A 19,874-nucleotide genomic window follows, 5' to 3' on the forward strand; every position below is an offset into this window, starting at 1 on the left:
TATGAGCATCACTTGAATTTCTAAACCTTAAAATATAAGGCATTACAAAAGTACTCCTTTCAGAGCAGCAGTGAGCTGGTTTCAAGGTTGACATTCTCAGAGATGATGCTGACAGCGTTGAGGTAGGATCGCTGAGTCTACTAAAAAAATTAAACAGAGCAAGCCAGTTCCTTCATGAAGGAGACGATTCATGTAAGAGTAATAATTAAGCAAGATTCGAGGCTGTACAGTTGAAGACATCAAAGAGGTAAGCGGAAGTTAGAGGTGACGAGTCATTACATGGAAAACAGAGACTACTGTTCCTGCCGAAAGCGTGCTCAGACAATGATTAGACGGCTGAAATGCTAACAGAGTCACCGTGATTAGTGGAAGGTCCCTGCAATCACAAAAGCTCAAACGTAAACTGAGGCACTTGAGGCAATTTCATCTGACAGAGACTGACCAAATAACTGGGATTCTGTCAAGCCAAGGGTCGAAAAATTTGCAATAAGAAAATGAAAATACTCTCTATGAAATTAAAGAAAAAATCAAAATTACTACAGCAGAAACAAATGTAACATGAAGCCACCCAAACAACTATTTTCTAAGAATCAGATTTTTTTTTTATTTTTTTATTTTTTACTACAAACCTCAGTTTCAGTATAAATAAACTTTCTGTGAAAAGCTTAGTTAAAATTGTACAGAAAAAGGTTCCATTTCATGTGAAAAAAATCTAAGTAAGCTCCAAGGTAACATCCAGAGGCATGGGGTAAAGCTTTCTTTGAATACCTAGGGTAAGGCAGACTTGACAAGGCTGGAAGTGTGGTGGGTCTCAGTTTGAAATAGATTTTTCCGAGGGCTGAAGTCTGTAGAATTCAAGAATCTGTTGGGTTTTTTTCCTTTTTCTTTTTTCTCATTTTAGCAAACCTTTCTCTAACCTTGTCTATTAGACCTTGAAGTAGTTTTCTGAAACTTCCATGTCTACTGCAATCTCTCCTGTAACTCTAATACATTACTTGCCTATAAACTTCTGATTTAATTATGCATTTTCATTTCAGATGTTCTAAACAGAATTTTAATCCATATTTAAAACCAAAAGAAAAAAAACTATAAAAACTATACATAACTTTAAAGCAATCCGCCTATTGAAGGGAGAAAATGCCATGCTCACATCAACGGAAAAATCTATGAGTGCATAAAGTACAAGCAGCTTGTTCGAATCACTGACATCTCAACAGCAAAGACCCTTCTCCTAAGGGACACCAAGTCCCTCAGATGCTTTCCTGTAATGTATGCTCACATTACACTTGCACATCAAGTATAATTTGTCAGCTCTTTGTTTTTACATTTAATCTAAAAAACAGCTGCTCCTACTTTTGCAATAATATAGACATAAGGAAGCATTTGTTCTTTGGAGATCGTTCCTACATGCAAATCCTGAGGAGGCTTCTCTTTAATTTAGTTCCCTGACTACATCACATGCCAGGAATATTACTTATTTGACTGTAGAAGACAACCTAAGATGTAATACTTTTGCAACAAGCATTGTTACCAAAACAGTCTCAATAGTTTTATGATCCACTATACCAGAAAGAGCAAATACAAAACCTGTATTAACATCAAGTCTCGTTAGATTAACTTATTTGTCAGAGAAGACGTTTTGCTTTTTTTTTATTTTTTAATTTGTCTGGTAGTCAACATCTACTATAAGAAATGCTGTAATCTCAATACTGTTCTCTCAAAATAATGCCCCACTGTGTCCTTGTACATAACAATGTTTTACTTGTCACAGCACAAAAAGCAAAGAACAAATTAGCATGGAGAAGAAATGTATCTCGCTGAACAGAACTGCATGCATCTAATCAGAGCAGGAAGATTTAACGAACAACTGCAGCAAGGCAACAGTTTAAGTTCGTGAACTCTGAAACAGTTTTAAGAAACGCACATAATAAGAAGTATCTTTTACTTACAGTGTGTGACTCCAGCCAGTGTTTGATAGAAGGTAGGAGTATCACTATCATCAGTGAGTGTCACATACACACCTCCAGACAGCAGCCAACGGGAAAATGTGAAAGCATCTTTGTTGTGCAATAGCCAAACCCTGAACTTCTCATAGTTTACCTTTTCACCCTATTAGAAAATAAGAAAACGTGACTGGTTTTCTCTCCTTTCTCAGTATCCATAAACAGGAACCATCTAGCTGCAAGAACAAGAATTAAGACAATCTCCTATAAAAACAAGTACTGAAATAATTTTTTGGAGCCATGCCTGTTTTTCTATTTCATTCTGAAATACAGCACAAGGAGGGAAATTAGACTCCTCAGCTCTCTGCATTTCAACCTCCTACTCAATGTGGCCTTTGGAAAGGCATTTACTCTGAACCTCAGGTTATGGGGATTAGAAGAAAAATGGTTTCTTACAACTCAGAACAACAGGGGTTATTTCTGTGAATTTGAAATTGTTATGACAGATAAAAGCTCTTTCGTGCTGACTAACAGGTGCTATAAAATCATAAGCATTGTGTTATATCTGTGCAAGCACGCAAACACCTAACATAATTAGATTTGTGAATAACTAACAGTATGAAAAAATCACTGCGGTAGCATAAAAAATTATGCTGCTGGTGACCAAAGAACACCTTGCAGCATGTAGGTAAACATGACATTCACAGCATCTCCTAACTCAGGTTTCTCTTGCTGGATGTCTCATGGAACTGCCTCTTCAGGAATATGTGAAAACTATAGATTCACAGGGTTTAACTGCTGAAGAGGCTGTTTAAACCATTTAGTTGAACGGTTTTCAAGCTGTGGCTATGAAACCATAGGGATCAGCAGACTTATTTCTTCACTGCCTAGAAAACTAACTACAATAAAGGCAAACCTATTATCAGTAGACAAACTCATTATATGGAGGCCCTAATCTCCATGGTAAATAAACAGAGGTCTGGAAACTGGAAGAGGTTTCAAGCCATTGACTAGTTAAACTTCCCTAATATCACAGACCATTAAGCTTCACTGAATTACACCTCTACAGCATCCAACAATTTGCACCGGGGCGTGGACTATCCGCAAATGCCAATTGAAGAAAATGGTTAATCACCATTGCTGCTAAATCATTTGCTCCATATTCCAGTTGTAATGGATTATTTCAGATTCCAGATCCTGGCTCTTTTTCCCACATTAGTGTTATATTTTTCTCCTATAAATACATGCAGATATCGTGATCAAATTGCCTTCTGACTCTCCTTTTACTAATAAACAGGGAAAAAATGTGCTTGTTGCTAGCTTTACAGCCCTGCATCACCTTGGGGAATTTTTACCTGCACTTCCTTGTATAACAAATCCTGTACAAAAGCCAACCTAAGCATGCCAGAAATAAATGGAACTATCAGAGAAGACTGAAAAAAATTGTAAGGAGGGAAGACTGGCAATCTTTGTTGGTAATTCATAGAGGAGAAAGATTCTCTAAGCTTAACACAGAAGAAAGGTACAACCTAGGAACATATTTCATTTGCTTCTCTGCTGGAAAACCTGAGCACTGTGCTACTCAACCACCTTTAAATAAACTGATATTGATAGCAGAATAGACAGCAAAATTATCCGCAGGATTTATAGGGGGGGAACAAAGGAATACCCCAACACTTACAGGCACTGTCATAAACTTCCACATGACAATGATTCAGGGAAGTCAGGATGCTACATTGCTATTCCATCATCTGCTTAATCAGTACGTGTCCACACGACTGACCGACAGCAGGAATCCTAACCTTCCTCCTACAGGCACCAACCCTTCTCTTTTGCAACAGCAGTCACAGTAGCTACAGAAAAAGGGGTTACTTCTCAGGCAGATCAGTTTCTCAATCCACTTCATCAAGACATAAAATTACTTGAGCCAGCACAAGGCTAGGGGGATGAACAACTGCCAGGAAAAGGGTAAGTCAACAACTTGGACTTCGCAGGATTTAGCCGATTACAGAACCACTTGATTAAGCAAAAGTAAATTTGCTGTCACACAGAGAAGAAAAACGCAGCCCACAGCATGGTGGGTTTTTGTTTTGTGTTTTAATTTCTTTAGCAGTTTGAATCAGACTCAAGATCATTTTCCTTCTACCTCTTCCACTCTACTTTCCTACTAGTTTTTTTTCCACTGCTTTCTGTAAATGGAGCAAGAGCTGTGCCGTGTTTCACTAAGACTTCTGTGTCCTTCTAGTTGATTAGAACAACAAGGAAGACATGGGACAGGAAAAAGCTTTGGAAAAAGAGCATTTGAGGCATGTAAAGTTTACAGCTGAGCCATGATGGAACTCAACAACTAGAGCAATGCAGATATCACTGAATTTGTTTCTTTTTTTTTCCAAAAGCAAGGATGAGGAAAACATAGATATACTTCAAAGCTCTTATTTTTAGATGAGCATATGCAGTAATTCTGAAGGAAAGAATGAAAGTACCTAAAAACACCATCCTGGAAAGCATAAACTCATCTGCCATACGGCAGGAAGGCAGACCCACAGCAGGAACATTAAACTTTCTCGCTCTTCAGCAATGACCTAGTATGATTAACAGGCCAGTAAATCCTGCTGAGTGGGTTATTACACTATTTTCCTTTTAAAAGAAAATCGATATAGAGCATTTTCTTGAACAGGAAAACGGTATCAAGCCAGATTGATACTTCTTTCCCTGCAAGATCTTCATAAAGTATTTCTAGATTTCTTGGACAGTATGCAATTAAGTTTTAGGGTATAATTCATCACACCATATTGATGGGGAATTATAAGTAGGAAATATCGAAGTGGTCAGCTCCAGAAACTGGACTGCAGTATACATATGATTTATGATCCCAGGCAAGAAGGAAAAATGTAATTGTTGCCCACAAAGCCAACACGACACCACTGCCAGATTAAGCAAGTCTGCCTCAGCCAATGCTGGTAACAAGCATACCAAAGTTATCGCAAATACAGTACAAGAATTTGTAAGGAAATTAAGTAATCTGAAATCCACAAATAAAGCTTCTCCTCAACCAGTTTTTCAGAAGAATGTATAATGACAACTAGATTTTGCTGGTCAATAACTAAAGGAAACAACCAAATCAAGCAAACCTGACAGTTCAGTAGGATGACTAGGGCCAAGGAAGTATCTGTGAATATCTATAGGTAACAACAGCCTGTTTTAGGGGAAGACTTCAACAAGCTTCAAAATTATTACATCTCTCAAACAACCTAATGCATAAATAAATGTTGTAGCTCCTGGCAGGCACAGTGAGACAGCAGTAATATTCTGAAACTATTATTTTAAGCAACCACTGCTGGTAGGCTTTTTTTTTTTTTTTTTTTAAATCCAAGGGGCAGGTTTTCTTTCCTCTCTCAGATCTGTGTTCTAGATTTCTTTCCCAACTGCAATAAAATATCCACACTAATCAATAAAATTCCACTAGCAATATTCATACTTAAATTTAATTGATTACATGACTACCTTTTGGGAATGATATCTGTCAAACTAGCATAGTAAGTAAAGCAGCATGGAGAATGCCTGCATATACCAAATTGCTACTTACATCAATACAAATCACATGTAATATTATAAGATAAAAAAAAAAAACTATGAACCTTTTCTCTCTTTAAGCAAGGTTAATTTATTGCCACACATCCACATGAATTTATACAGCAGAAGAAAAACTGCCTAATGTAATATTCACTTTTTTGTGAATGCAGTAAGATAAAACTTGTACAAAATGTACCTCAGAGAAACATTTCTTGAGAGATTCTGGCACTTTTCCATCAACCACCTGCAGCATCTTCTCCATCTCTTCACGAACAACATAACTCCCAGATTCATTAGAGAAGAGACTGAAAATGTCTGAGGAAGAAGAGAAATATTTAAGCAACTACCACAGTTGTATTTTTCCAAATACTAGGTTTAAAACTGGCTAAGAATGCCAAAAGCAGTGCAATAATTTGATTCAATCACAGTATAGCTCAATAAGGTTTAGATCAGGAAATATTTTCTTTCTTTCACCATTGCCCACTAATCAAAAAAAATAAATACTATCAAGTCAGATTAACAAGGAAGACAAAACAACAGAAGTCAGTAGGCAGATGCTTTAGTTTGTTTTGAAAAATACCAGTGCTGTCCTCCTTTCTCTGCCTACATACAGTACTCAACAGTCTTTCTTTAGGATCCTAACATCCACAATCATGGGAACTTAACGAATACTTCACTTTGTTAGGTACAGAAAACTAAAATACGTTGAATTTCAAAATATGCAGCTAAAAACATGCTATCTTTATTGGCAAACGTACCCGCCAGGGTTACATATGACAACAGTGACTTAATACAGCACGATTTATGGTTCCTTTACAAAAGTGCATTTTACACACACAATACTGTTATTACTTTTTAAAGTTGCATTACTTACATTTTGCTTTCTCCTCCTCTCTACCTCTTGTAAGTAGAACTAATCCAACTATCAAGTTATTGAAGTGCAGCCCTTTGGACATTCCTCCAAACGAACAGTAGATAACCTAAGAGAATAAAACAGAAGTAAGCCAAAACATTAAGAGCAAGAACAGAGACATCACAACTAACAGCAACAAGTTACACCAGGGCTCTAAAAATACTGTGTACATTTTAAATACTATTTTCCTTGCTTGTTACTGAATTGCTTTCTAAATAAACAAGGTTACAAACAAGATGTATACATGTAATTATGTTCTGCTTTTTCATTTTTCTCCAGGAAAGCCTTGAGCGTATTCTTTATACGGCAGCTTAGCCAAAGAGCCCTAGCAGAGTTCAGAGGTCAGTGGGGCTTCCACATTACTGCAGGCAGACTCACTATTTTGTGAATTACCCAACAGAGCAGAGCGAATCATTCGCAAACCACTGGATGAAACCCACAGGTCTTAACTGCTGCTACCCCTGCATCCCTTCCCCTGCCTTTCATTTGTTTTTAAACACACGAACCACAACCAAACAGCTCTAAACAGCAAAAGCAACATTTTTAACTTTTTTTTGACTTCCTAACCTCTATTAAAAAAAAATCTTTGAAAATACAAGAGTTTGCACAATTAATTTTAGCCTTTTTTGCAAGGCTAAGAAAGAGGCCATGACCCTTTGGGACACACAGACCAAAATCCACCAGTCTAAAGAACGAATACACATTTTAGGTTGGTTGGTTTGTTTGTTTTTAAAATCCACCATAACCATCGGGAAATATTTACACCCACAAGTGACAAGAAAACGAAAGTGAGAGATGACGTGTGATTGGAGTGACATTTCTCTTCTAGACTACCAGCAGTTCCGGAAAAAAGGTACACGGCCCTAACAGTCTTAAGTGTGACATCCTGAGAATCTACCCAACAAGTTAAAGTTTTAAACACGTCAAAACAATCTACTTCTAAATCATCATAAAGTAAAATGACCACATGAAAGTATGAATTCTCATATTTACTAGGACTTCATTTTCTAAGTATAAAAGTTGGTAAAGCAGCAAACCTACCTCTGTATTAGGACCTCTCACACACAGCAGAACTGAGATCAGAAAGCTACCGGATGCATCCTCTGAGCACTCGACTATCAACACTAAGTTTATCTTAGGAATAATTCTAAACCAGTTGAAAATAAATTAAAATAAATAAATAAATACATTTAAGCATGATGAGAATTTTGCATGTCTCAAGAAGATTGCAGACGCGCTGCCTGTGATAGCAGGATAAGCATTCATGTAGCAGGACTATGAGTGAAACCAGGGAACCAACCTGGATTTGAAATACCGATTTTTGTTAGCAGGTTTCACTAATCCAGTTCAGTCTAAGTGGGTGACCTCAGGCTGTGAGTAAGTAGCTAGAATGAAGCTACCCACGAAACCGGCACGAAATAAGTACATAAATCACGTTTCAAATATTACAAGAGAACATCTATATACTACCATAACTACGTAGGACATTCAGTGTAATCAAGTGCAATCTATTATCAGTTGTGCCTGCCAAAGGAACCAGACAGCACGTTACAATGAAGAGTATTAAGGAGAAAAATCAATTTTTAACAGACTGAAATCCCTTTGCAGAACATGGGTGCCATGTCTTCCAAAACAAGACCAACAAACATTACCATCTCACTCACACAGGTCTACATGCCACGAAACTGTTTCCCCAAGAGCTGACAAGCATCAGAATGGGTTATGCTAACTGGAAGCCAAAAAATCAGCTAAATACTTCAACAGAACTTGCCCCTTTTAGACCAGGAAAGCAAAATTTAACAAATTTTGTTACCAAGAACTTTGTCTTGAACAACTCAGCACTGGAAAAAGGCTTCCGAGAAAGTAAAATCTTCCTGAATCACTTTAATAGTTTCATATTAAAGTACTTGTAAATCACCACGATGGTAACCTGACGCCTCCCCGAGCCTTCTGAGCAGCAAGTAAACATGCTGACAGCAGCCAGAGGGAACTGCTGAGGGACGTGCAAGAGGACCACAGCGAGGCTTTGAAAATTCCCCAAAATCTAAAGATGTCTGAGGGCAGGTAAATTTAAGTGAACACAGAAGCACAGAAGGATCTCGTCGTATGGAACATTATGTAGAACCTGCCATTTCCTTCTGCTGTAAGACGGCACCACCCACCCACACTAACCTCCCAGAGTACGCTCAGGTCATCTTCTATTGCTGAAGTTTAATCCATTTGCAAATGCTTGAGGAGTTAAAATTATTAAAACTAAATTTGTGCTCTGTTTGGACACAGCGTATGCTTCATGGACTACGTCATGGCAGAGATCTGAATTCCACACTTTCTACTTCTAATCATTCTGATTGCACAAGATGCCTTCAGGGCTACACTGCATATATAAGTGATTTACTTCTATATTACACTGGAGCCATTACTTTTTTTTTTTTTTAATAAGCAGTTAACTCTGCTGAATACTATACTTAAGTCTTAATATAGCTTCTTCAGATTCAGAAGAAAAAAAACAAAAACAAAAAAACAAAAATCCAAGCACACTAAGTATAAAAAGGGAGAGAATTCTCACATTTCAGATTAACGGGACTTTCAAAGACCATGTATATATAAATATGGCCAAATGAAAGAGAAATCACTATTTTTCCTTCACAACTTTGATTAAAAGATTATCTTTTCTTTATTCTTCTCTGTCACTCAAATTTCACCTTTCTGTGCTCTTAGACTTTTAAAGCACACTTATTTCATAAATCACCTTGAATAAAGCTCTCCTCTCTTCATCCATCTGAAAGCATATTTCTAATTCATACCCATCTCTGAACTTTTCACCCACTTTTGTTGAACTCTACACATCTCAGTTTCAGTATCATTTCAATGCCAGATATTCCATTTATATACTATTTTAACACAACATATCGTTCAAGATTTGAAAAAAAGGGAATTCTGTGGATAATGTCCAAGATATTAGTATCTAACACACCTTCGAATTAGAACAATCAGCAGCTGGTATTACCTTTACCTCAGTCACTTAATCATTTTTTGGTGAGAGTTTACAAACATTGAGTAAGTTGCACACAACACACAACCAAGATTAGTTCACGTTTCTAAAGAAGTAGCCCCACGAGTTTTCACATTAATGTTATTTGGAAAGCTTTTTCTAATAAAATGCACTGTAAAAAATGAGAAGCAATTCTGTGTCCCTGTGCCCACAGCCTCTAGTAAACCTGTTGGAAGGGTAGGAGAGGATGTTCAAGGCATTCTTTTGGCTCCTTTCTCTAGTGTATAAAACCTCCTGGATTCTTCCCTGATTCTATTCTTATGACCCGTCTTCTCTTTCAGTCCTTGAGAAGTCTCCATTCTCGTTCTTTTGGCAGCTCCCCCTACATGTCCTTCATGTCTTCGTTAGCATCCCTCTTCTACTTACATTACAGTCACATTTGGAGAAAAACCGGCACAAGTGCTTCTCACAATATAATATACATTGGAAGAAGTGAGCAAGAAAAAGTCACTGCTTACTACTTTTTCAATAAGGTTGATATGCAACTCCCTCTAAATTAAGCTGATAAAGGTATAATCTAATTAGTCTTTGACACGACTGCACAGGACAAAGTTAGGAGGTCCTTCTCAGCATTCTTCCTCTCCTAAGACTAACATACAAAGCTACTGAAAACGCTTTCTTGAGATATTACCATTCTTTCTTTCTACTTCCTCTGAACAATATTTTTTCTGTCAAGGTACCCATAACTGCATATCCTAATTGTCTTATTTCCTTAGATTTAAAAATAATTGCTGTGTTCATGCATCTCAGCCCTTGACCGGCTTTCCTGCAGTTCAAACAATGCAGACACAGCCCATGCTGTTTCATTTTATTAATATTTTCAATTCCATTTTTCTAAGAGATCCTTTCAGAACATAACCACCCGGAACATTTAAGTGTTTCGTGTGCATGACAATCATGTAAATTGATCGAAGTTCCACAGACTTCATTTCCCTCTTTTGCATGCCTGCTCTATCAGTGTTTTTAATTTAATGAATTCCTGAAGGCCTATCACTCCTCAAATACAACGAACCATTACTCAAAACATGCAGAGAAAACGGCCCAGCAACCTCAGGCTCAAAATAATCCATTTTAATGACTGAAAGGCTGAAAACTCAGAACAAGGCTTTAGCTGTCTAATGAGTGTGCCTGCCTTTCCACACTGAATTACAAAGAATCCCATTACAATATGAGCAGAGTCAAGTCCAAGTTTTGTCCGGATTTTCAATATTCAAGCTCAGAGATATGAATATTGCACTGCCTGAATATGAATGCTAGAAGTACACAGTAATTCGGTACACAGTAATTTGTACTGGAATTCTGAGATGCTGATATCCCACTTCTGATGAGATCACGTCAGAAAACAGTCATGATTCTTCCACTAACTTTACTTCACCAAATGGGAACCAAAAACTGCAGCAGAACTGTAATGTTAAGAGACAAAATTATGATAAAAATTGTGTCTTCAAGGTCAGATTAAAAAAAGAAAAGTAGACGGTAACAGAAGACATCTGAAAACCCAAAGTATCTATTTGTGAAAATTTATCTCATCCAAATCAATAATTTAACCATTAATAATGACATAAAAGGGATATGAAAGCACAAATTAATTTACAATGTAAATTTTTTAATATTTCCTATTATTTCAAAAAAATCATGTACAGTATAAGATTATTTTATTATTTTTTAAATCTTACTGTGTACTAACAAAGTATTCAAACAAAATATACCAAAACTAGTACTGAAGACACTTGCCTTGAGCTACGGGAAATCTCATACTTCCATTCAATTTGACAGTGCTAACACACATTACAGTATTTCCTGTTAAGTGCTTGAATACACACATAAAAATAAAACTGCCAAATATATTACAGAAGCAAGTAATATCCTCTTTGTCAATACTTGGGGAAAAGAAAGAAAAAAGAACAGAGAAAACATTAAGCTTAGAAAAAAGAAACCCTCTAATACAGTGTTAAACTTTTGCAACACACACCTGACTATGCACATTATCTAAATAAAACTGGAAGACTTGCATGCTGCCTGTGAGGTCAATAACGCTGAAGATACCAGAAATAGCAGCTGTGATTAGAAATGACATGGAGCAAAATATCATTTGAAAGGTCTGGCTAATCTTATTCTTCCCTGAACAATATTTTAATTTCTCTCTCAAAGTACAGACAACTCTATGAAAGAAATTTTTTTTCAACACACGTGCAGGATGGTATCACTATTTTTATATATATATATATATAAATATATATATATATATAAACATATATATATATATATATAAACATATATATTTATACATCTATATATATATATACACACACATACATGTATTATTTATACCTATGTAGCATATTTTGGTTCTGGCTACTGTCCAGTTCGTTTATATATGTATTTAAAATATACAAAATTATTTCTGAGAGCTTGTAAAGATTCATCTGCACCTTAGAAAACGAAGTAAAAGCCTATGGAATCTCAGAGAAACCAACAGCGTGCTCACCTCCAGAGTAAATAAATTCCTCTACTATAACGGTTTCGTATAGAGAGTTAAAACTTCCCAGGTTTTCACTTCCCCAAATCTACATCTGGATACCTAGATTTACCCTGAAGTCATCTGCCACCTATTAGATGGGTGTCAGGCAATGACTCAGTCAAGCGCACATCAGTGACAGCTCATGATCCAAGTCTGGAACGTTACCTTCAGTTAGAGAACACACACTGTAACACTGTATGAAAAATGGAAAGAAATTAAATTTGCCTGTTTCTGCACAGGCATATTTGTGTGTGCACATCTAAGGTAGACAGTATCAACCATATACATCTCTCCAGAAAAGTTTATAGATTACCTCAGCAACTTTTGGAGGGACTCCATCACCGAGAACTTCCCTGATGAAGCATTGTTGGGTCATATAATACGAGAGTCCACAAGTTCTCTTGAAAGCATCTTTCAGTCGCTTCAGCTCTATGTCTGTAACTATATTGAGTAAGAGGAGAAAAAGATTTGGTCAATAAAGATGTCATAGAAATCTAACACCTTAAGGACTCCCAAGATCCTGTACACGTTATATTTATCATAAAAATAAAAGATCAGAAGAATTAAATGCATGATCTCACCCAGATAGTGGAAAAACTCAACAACTGGAAAATGAGATCTAATAATCTTAATCTTCCCCCCAAAAAAAGAGAATTGGGGTAGAACTAAAGTTAACATCAACTATTGCAACAGTTCACTGCCTGTTTTCTTTGACTACAATAATGTATTATAATTTGTTCTAAATTAAGCACCGTTATTGTCACACAGAAGGAAAATAAGCTAGCTTTACGATCAATTTTATGTTGCATGTAAGCTAGAGAAATGATCTGTAACCAACTGTGGTATTACGAAGAGCAGCTCCAGCAGCATGCTTCAAACAGCCTCATCTAGCAACCAGTCTATTTTTCTATAGAAGAAAATAAGTAATCACCACTTACAGGCTTATGAGATAGTACAGCACAGCAAAGCCTGAATTGAACAGCAGTACTGGTTTGGACTAAAAGTAATTCTCCACCTAAGACTCCCTTGCACAGTCAAAGTCTGATTACCACCTAAAACCTGTTCAAACTTTTTCACAAACCAAAGGTGGAAAGTTTGAAGAGTTGCCCTTTATACTTGCATGAGTGTCCTGAAAAGCAGTCCCTGCCTTCCTACTTTACGAGCACAAAGCGACTTTTTAACAACGTGGTTAAGCAGCTCCGAGGAAGGCAAAGAATTACTCTAGGTCCACAAGCAAAATGCATACTTGAGAGGTATCTCACTGAACAAAACAAGTACTTTGGCAAAATCGGGTTGCAGAGTGTGACACGCCACGGCCTGGATCCCACGTAGGTTCCCACGTACTGCAGAGGAGCGTTCAGCAGCCCGAAGCCAACGCAGAGATGCTGCCCGTGACAGCTATTGCACCGTATTTATAGCAAGGCATTTTCCTTCCCTTGATATAACCAGCCAGACGGGGCAACTCCAACACGGCCAGAAGCTTGTCCAGCTTTTTGCCAGCCAAAACGAAACAGAGCACTTCAGGACTTAACCCAGCATTCCCTTCAAAACGTCCGCATTTCGATTAATTCATTCATCAAAAGGAAAATCGTTCCTTAAGAAGCCAATGATGTTGAAACATTCCTCCTTGATTTTAACCCTCATCGACACTGAAACAGACTGGGGTCTTGACTTTACGACAGCGTGTAAAAACAGAGATTGGGTCATGTTTCTTCTCAAATTTTATTAGGTATTCTGGGTACCTTTTACCAGGAAAAAAACAAACAAGGATCTAAGAAATAAGCCTCAAGCGTGACCCACAGTTACTATTACTAAAAGTTACTATTACATCTTGTTTTAGGAAAATAAACATACTTTAATTATATGGGAAAAGAAGGTTGGTATACTACTGCTACCTGGCACGTATGGTATTTGACTTTCTCTGTTTCACATTAACATGTCCATGGAATCTTTTATTTTCTTTATGTCTCCAAGTGTGATGCTTTAACGAATGCTCAAACACGTTGGTAGGCATGCCAGTTAAAGCCTTCTTCCAGGGCCTTCCCTCCCTAATTAGAAGCAGACTCCCCGATATGCTACTTACAACCTGAAGTGATGCTCTCCAAACCCCCCGGCTCTTCTGCGTTAAGGAAGCGGGCAGCAAAATAAAGATGCTGCAAAGAAACCGACCTCGCAGTGCAGCCCTGTTCCAAACCCGTGCAAGGAATTAGCAGAAGCGCTCCACAGCAGAGGGCAGGATCCTGCGCCCCATCTCCACGCCCTCGCGCACAGCCTCTCGCCGCGTTACCTGTAGGAGTAAAAGCTGCCTTGTTTCTAGGGGGACGAAACGAGAGGGAGAAGCTCCCAGCTTCAGTGCTGCAGCAAGGTAAAGCAAACAAAGGAGCTCCTGGATACAACCTAGCAGCAGCTCCATGAAGGCACACTCACTTAACACAGACAGACTTTGCATTCCCTGGTCTTTCTCCCCCCCCCCCCCCTTTTTTTTTTAGCTTTTTTTTTTTTTTTAATATGGCTTTACAGATATTATAGTGGACTTTCAAGTAACCTAATTATTGCTTACTGCCAAATTAAGTTTGAAACCTACACAACAAACATAGCTACTTAATACAGTATCACGCCATTATCGATGTTCTCATATAATGCAGCTACATAAATTTCAGGTTTACTTTCCTGGCTGCATAGAAAACAATTGTCATAAAAATTACTTGTATTTTATACTGTGTTGGTGCACCTGAATACTAAGGCCTTGGAGTCATTTGTTTGTATAAATAAAATAAGGCTTTCCATACCTCCTGTTACTGGTGAAAGATCAGAATTTCATTAAAATTGGAGTTTTGTAGAAACTTTCTCTGGGACGTCCATCACTGACTTCTCCGTTATCTCAAGAAACACCAAACAGGCCTTTTTGGTAGTGCGGCATCAAGCAGTACGCCAACAGTATACAACTCCAGAGCAATTTTGAATTTTTCATAATATAGCAGGTTGTAGTAAAAAAAAATGGGTTTTAGGTCTGTTTCCACGTGCCCGTGCAGCTGTAGGACTACGCTCTGATTAAAGCCACAGCATTTAGCCTTCTGATTAAGGAAACAGCAAGAATTCCCCCCTCCCTCCCAAAATTTCATTTATTTTTTTTTCATGAACGCAAAAATAAAGTTTTCTCCTCACAATCCTAACACTAGCAAAATCCATTTCGACTTGGAGCTGCAGTTTCCTTCCACCAGCAGTCAAAATCAACTGCAGCATTTGCCCTATTGCATACGTGTTAGGGGAGGAATTTTTTTTTCTTCTTAGTATATGCAATTTTGCATACACTTGTGCACTACTTTTCGGTAGGATTCATTAAAAGAAATACAACAGCCTATAACCAGTTAAAACTTCCAATAACTGTTTTAATGGAAAATTTTATTTATGCAATAAATGTGAACTGCCTATATGTAATGGGCTAGAATATAAAGCAGTTTCAAGCAGTCCTGTACTTTCGTAATCAGACAATTACCGGCCACTCCTTTGTGAGATTTACCTGTATTAACAGAAACCAAAGCGATTTGCACCGGACAGCCCTAAGAGCAGACCACGTAGCGCTCCGGCGAGGTCCTGCGTATCGCCTTAGGGCCCTGAGCACACAAAGGAAGCCACATCTCCTTGGGAATCGCGGCCATGCAAGCACCCCCCTGGTGCAAGCATCACCCCGGGCGGTGCTGGCAGGTTGCAGAATCCGGGCCCTACCTGCCTCAAAAGTTGCACGTGCCTCGAGTCCCGCTGGCGGACGGCTTGGCCAAAGGAAGGCCGGGAAGACGACTTTACCAACGCTACTAGCATCTTCTGCAAGGACTGCCAGCACATCATTTAATAGTACATGCTAAATTGATACTGCTACTCCGTGCTACATTTCAAAAGCAAACTGCTAGCGCTAGAGATCACTTAATATTATTGTTTGCACGCAGAAACTACAAAGCAGGTCATGGAATTACAGAAAAGATAATCATTTCCATTCCCTCCCTGGGACACATTAAAATGATTGATGCAGGCCATCTACAATCATCTGCAAAGCTCTGCAAAAACAAGTTCATTATACATTTAGAGCCAGGCACACGAAAGTACGACTGAAACGAGCTGAGTAGAAAGCAAAGATATTATCAACAGTTACTTTAAGTCTGGAAGACAAATAAAATATATGAATACAGAACTTCCAATTATTTGACACAGAGGTAGAACACGATAGCCTGTAGAGAAGAAATAACAATAGCTCTTAAATTATGAAAGTAAGATTTCCAGAAGCAATACATTTATTACTGTAATAAAAATGAGAATGCTCCTGCCTGCAGGCTCCCTTTTCTCTCTCAGTTGCACAAATCCCGTGCTGAATAGACGGTCCAGCCGAGGTCAGAGGTGTTATGTATGCAAAATGGATATTATTAAGAGGTCAGTGTCAAACACTGCCCTCCGCTTCCAGACAGCAGCCTTTAATAGCACTTCATTGTATTCGCTGGAGACTTTTTTATTTAAGTTTTTGTGGAGGGGGGAAGGGAGAAATAAAAAGAATAAGAAGTGCAAGAACGGGTTTTAAGACTATTTTCTCTTGTCTTTCACAACTCAAGACTGAAGAGGCTTACAGGAAGGCATTCAAACATTTGCTCAAGAACTCTGCCTATGCATTCAGCCATCATCTGTTACAAACAATGCACAACAGATAAAAAGGTGGCTGAGCGGCAGCAAGCATCACAGACCACAGAGATATTTTTATACCAACATTTAGACGTAAACGCAGTTAACAACCTCACTCCATCCACTGACTTCAGGTCGTGCATTGAGCAGACTCACTTTTTCCAAAGGCAGCCTCACCGAGCGCCTCTAGGACAGAGCCGTCCCTACAAACAGACCATTGACCGGCCCTGCTCCCTGCACACGCACAGACACTGCACACGCACAGACACTGCTGCTGCTCTCACAGCCTGACAGGGAAAAACAGAACACGTAAGACTTCCTAAAATAAGTTTATGATAGTCAACACAGCAAAAAAAAACACCTTCTCCTCGCTCCTACCAATAACAGGTGGCTCAACCTCAGTGTTACTGAAGAGGAAGCAAGGCAGCTATTAGTTGGGACCGCACGCCTAGTTCTTCGCTCCTCAAGACTACAGAAGCTAACTTTTTATTCTAAGGTTTGAATTCAAAATAGGAAAAGCAAGTTTCAATAGCTACATATCGCATTCTGGTTCTTAAAATTGTACCTGAGTCAGTCAGCCTGCTTCCAAAGCACCTGGCAGAAGCAAACTGCCTCTTCCACAAAAGGAGAAGGCACAGCCTGTCGTTCCACCCAGGCAATTTTGCAAATACAGACCTCCTTAACGCTACCTTGGCTGGATGCTTTCCAATAATGCCGAAGACAGTTTAACAGAAGATTAGTGCTGCATCCAGCTCTCCAGGGAATACTCGAATACTCGAGCTCCAGTTTGTTTAATAAAGTTTAAATGAAACCATGCAACCTCAGCTAAAAACGCCACTGCAACTTACAGTAATTGTAACAGACCTTCAGCTCACCCAATTGCCGAGGTTATTTTTAGTTTAATGGTGTTAAACTTCATGTCGTTTGTATGGATTTACAATTCTAGTATTTTTTTTTTTAAAACTAACAACTGTCAAGCTAAAAATGTGTATAGCACCTTCCAAAACCAGCTACACAATAAGGCAGTCTCATGTTGGAGCCACCCCTTTCTTTCCAGCTCTTTCACTCTATGTATTTATTACCAAGTCATCCTGGAATTTTCCTTTTAGAATTAAAAAAAAAGCATTGCGAGTACTGCATAGTTCAATATGCAGCACAGTCTCTGTCACTTCTGGACAAAGGTGAGACTGAAAAGGCCTGCTTTATACAACAAACGCCTGCGGAAAACTTAGCAAGCCGGGAAACAAATACCTACCTCAGCAAAATGTGCGCTGCCTTTACAGAGCTACTAGTAAAATATTATTGAGTCATCATAAAAATCTGACTTTTATAACCAAGCGCACCTCATATCGATACTTCTTGCTTGTTCATTGCCTGTCTTGGAAAGAGAGAGAGGAGGAAATGGTTGTATCAACGTCACTTCTCGCTAGTGGAAGCACAAACATCGCAAACGCTGTCGTACGTCCTCAGAGGCTAACGAACCTTCCCTGAAGTTCTTACAGATTACTTCAACAGTATGTTTTATTCGAGTATTGTAGGAAAGTCATTAAAATCTGCCTAAAATCTGACATTTTTAGATAAAAAAGACAACACTAGGAACACTATGGAGGTCACGAACACAAGTGCCGTAGAGCAGCACCTCTGCTTGGCCCCAGTAAGCAACCCGCACCCAACGCGACAACCGCTGGAAGTCACCCGCCTGCCTCTCGGCACATGGCCGCTCTCCACCGCCCTTGCAAAGTTTAAAGATTTACAAAGGCACCGAAGAGACGGGATGCCAAAGTTTAGGAGCAAGCACTGCTGCTTAGGATGCAACAGTTCACACGTGAACTTTAAGCATTATAAGAAACTAATATTAATGTTGAAGGGAGCTTGTCTGAAGGTTAAAAGTAGCAGCTAGTCAAGCTTAATGGTTTTATTACAGCTTATATGAGGTAATTACTATATACCTTGCCTGTGACATGTGACGAGAGTGAGCACAATGCATGGGTTTTAAATTCCTGTTTCACATTTACTGGGAACATCAGGACCAGACAAATATGCTTTCCTTTACAACGCCTCTTCCCCTCATCTTTAAAATCCAAGCAGAATTATATAAAACGCCGTGACACAGAATGAGATATAAAACGCAGCTTTTTAGAGCATAAAAAGTTGGTTGTTGTAGCAGAAGAGGAATAAAAGCATTGCACTGGAGCTCTTTAATGCTGAGGCATTCAGGCAAGAGGCACTTAACCTCTCCGTGCCTTAATTGTCTCAGCGCTAAAATCTCACCATCACAGCACGGCTCGGGCTGGGAGGGACCTTAAAGATCATCTAGTTCCAACAGAACGCACAGAAATGACAAGAGGAATATAAATCCTAGTCTACATCAGACAGTTGCCTTATAAATGATCTCAGATGGTCTGTAAAAGTCCTGCACCAAGGAGCCGCTTCAGTCTGCGAGAAGGACAGGAGCCCAGAAGTTGAACCGAGAGGAGGTGGAGTTAATCTGCCAGGGCTGCTATCAGCCGAGAGCCAATTAGCCTAATCTGTAACGAGCTGGGCACAGAAACAACACGCCGAGCTGTTTTCTTTACTTTCATCTTACAAGAGAAAGCAGTGGCTGCTGGAAACTAGCGGTGAGTTGGTTACCTCTGCCCACACCAACACGGAGAGCGCCACAGGCACCTGCAGAGGTGGCAGCAACAGCACCAAGGAGCTGGCAGGATCTTCAGGTATCCGAAACCAAAGGTATTTCATTTGGCTACATGAAAGGAAATTATACATTCTGGTTTACAGGTGAGCAGGAAAAAAAAGTCGGACAGCAAACCACAAGGTATTGACAGTGCTGGAAATCAAAACAGGAAGCAAGTGACTCCATAATCAGGGGGAAAAAACCACAGAGGATAAAAAGTTCAGGTAAGGGGAAGATAAAGGCACGCTGAGCTCATCTGGCTAAAGCACCTTACAAAGTATCTAGTAGGGATGGCGCTTTTTCCCAGAATGTGAAGCATCAAAATGTCCACGATACACTACGAACAGGAAAAACAAAATCGGAATTCCTACTACTTGCCCAGTCACTACTGGATAAAAGACAGCTCACTACATCAGTGCCTTTATTAAAAAAACAAAAGCCCCAAAGCCCTGCAGATCTCAAGCACACAAGGCAAGTAATGATTTGCAGCCATAGAGCAGCCTAACGCTGCATTTATTCTTTACTAAAAATAA

The 19,874-nt window shown here is 38.9% G+C and overlaps 1 protein-coding gene across 4 annotated transcripts in view; it reads right to left on the reverse strand.

The window, feature by feature from the left end:
- The window catches only part of USP32 (ubiquitin specific peptidase 32), a 78,781-nt gene that overhangs the window by 45,052 nt on the left and 13,855 nt on the right, over positions 1-19,874 (reverse strand). For all 4 annotated transcript variants that reach the window (XM_083806807.1, XM_083806806.1, XM_083806805.1 and 1 more), the window contains exons 2-5: positions 12,316-12,443; positions 6,391-6,496; positions 5,713-5,831; positions 1,950-2,109 (exon numbers count right to left, since the gene is read on the reverse strand). In XM_083806807.1, the coding sequence (XP_083662933.1) occupies positions 1,950-2,109; positions 5,713-5,831; positions 6,391-6,496; positions 12,316-12,443 (513 nt within the window). The remainder of the gene's footprint in view (positions 1-1,949; positions 2,110-5,712; positions 5,832-6,390; positions 6,497-12,315; positions 12,444-19,874) is intronic.

This window comes from Anser anser, assembly GCF_964211835.1.
Source record: "Anser anser genome assembly, chromosome: 20".
Taxonomy (NCBI): Eukaryota; Metazoa; Chordata; class Aves; order Anseriformes; family Anatidae; genus Anser; species Anser anser.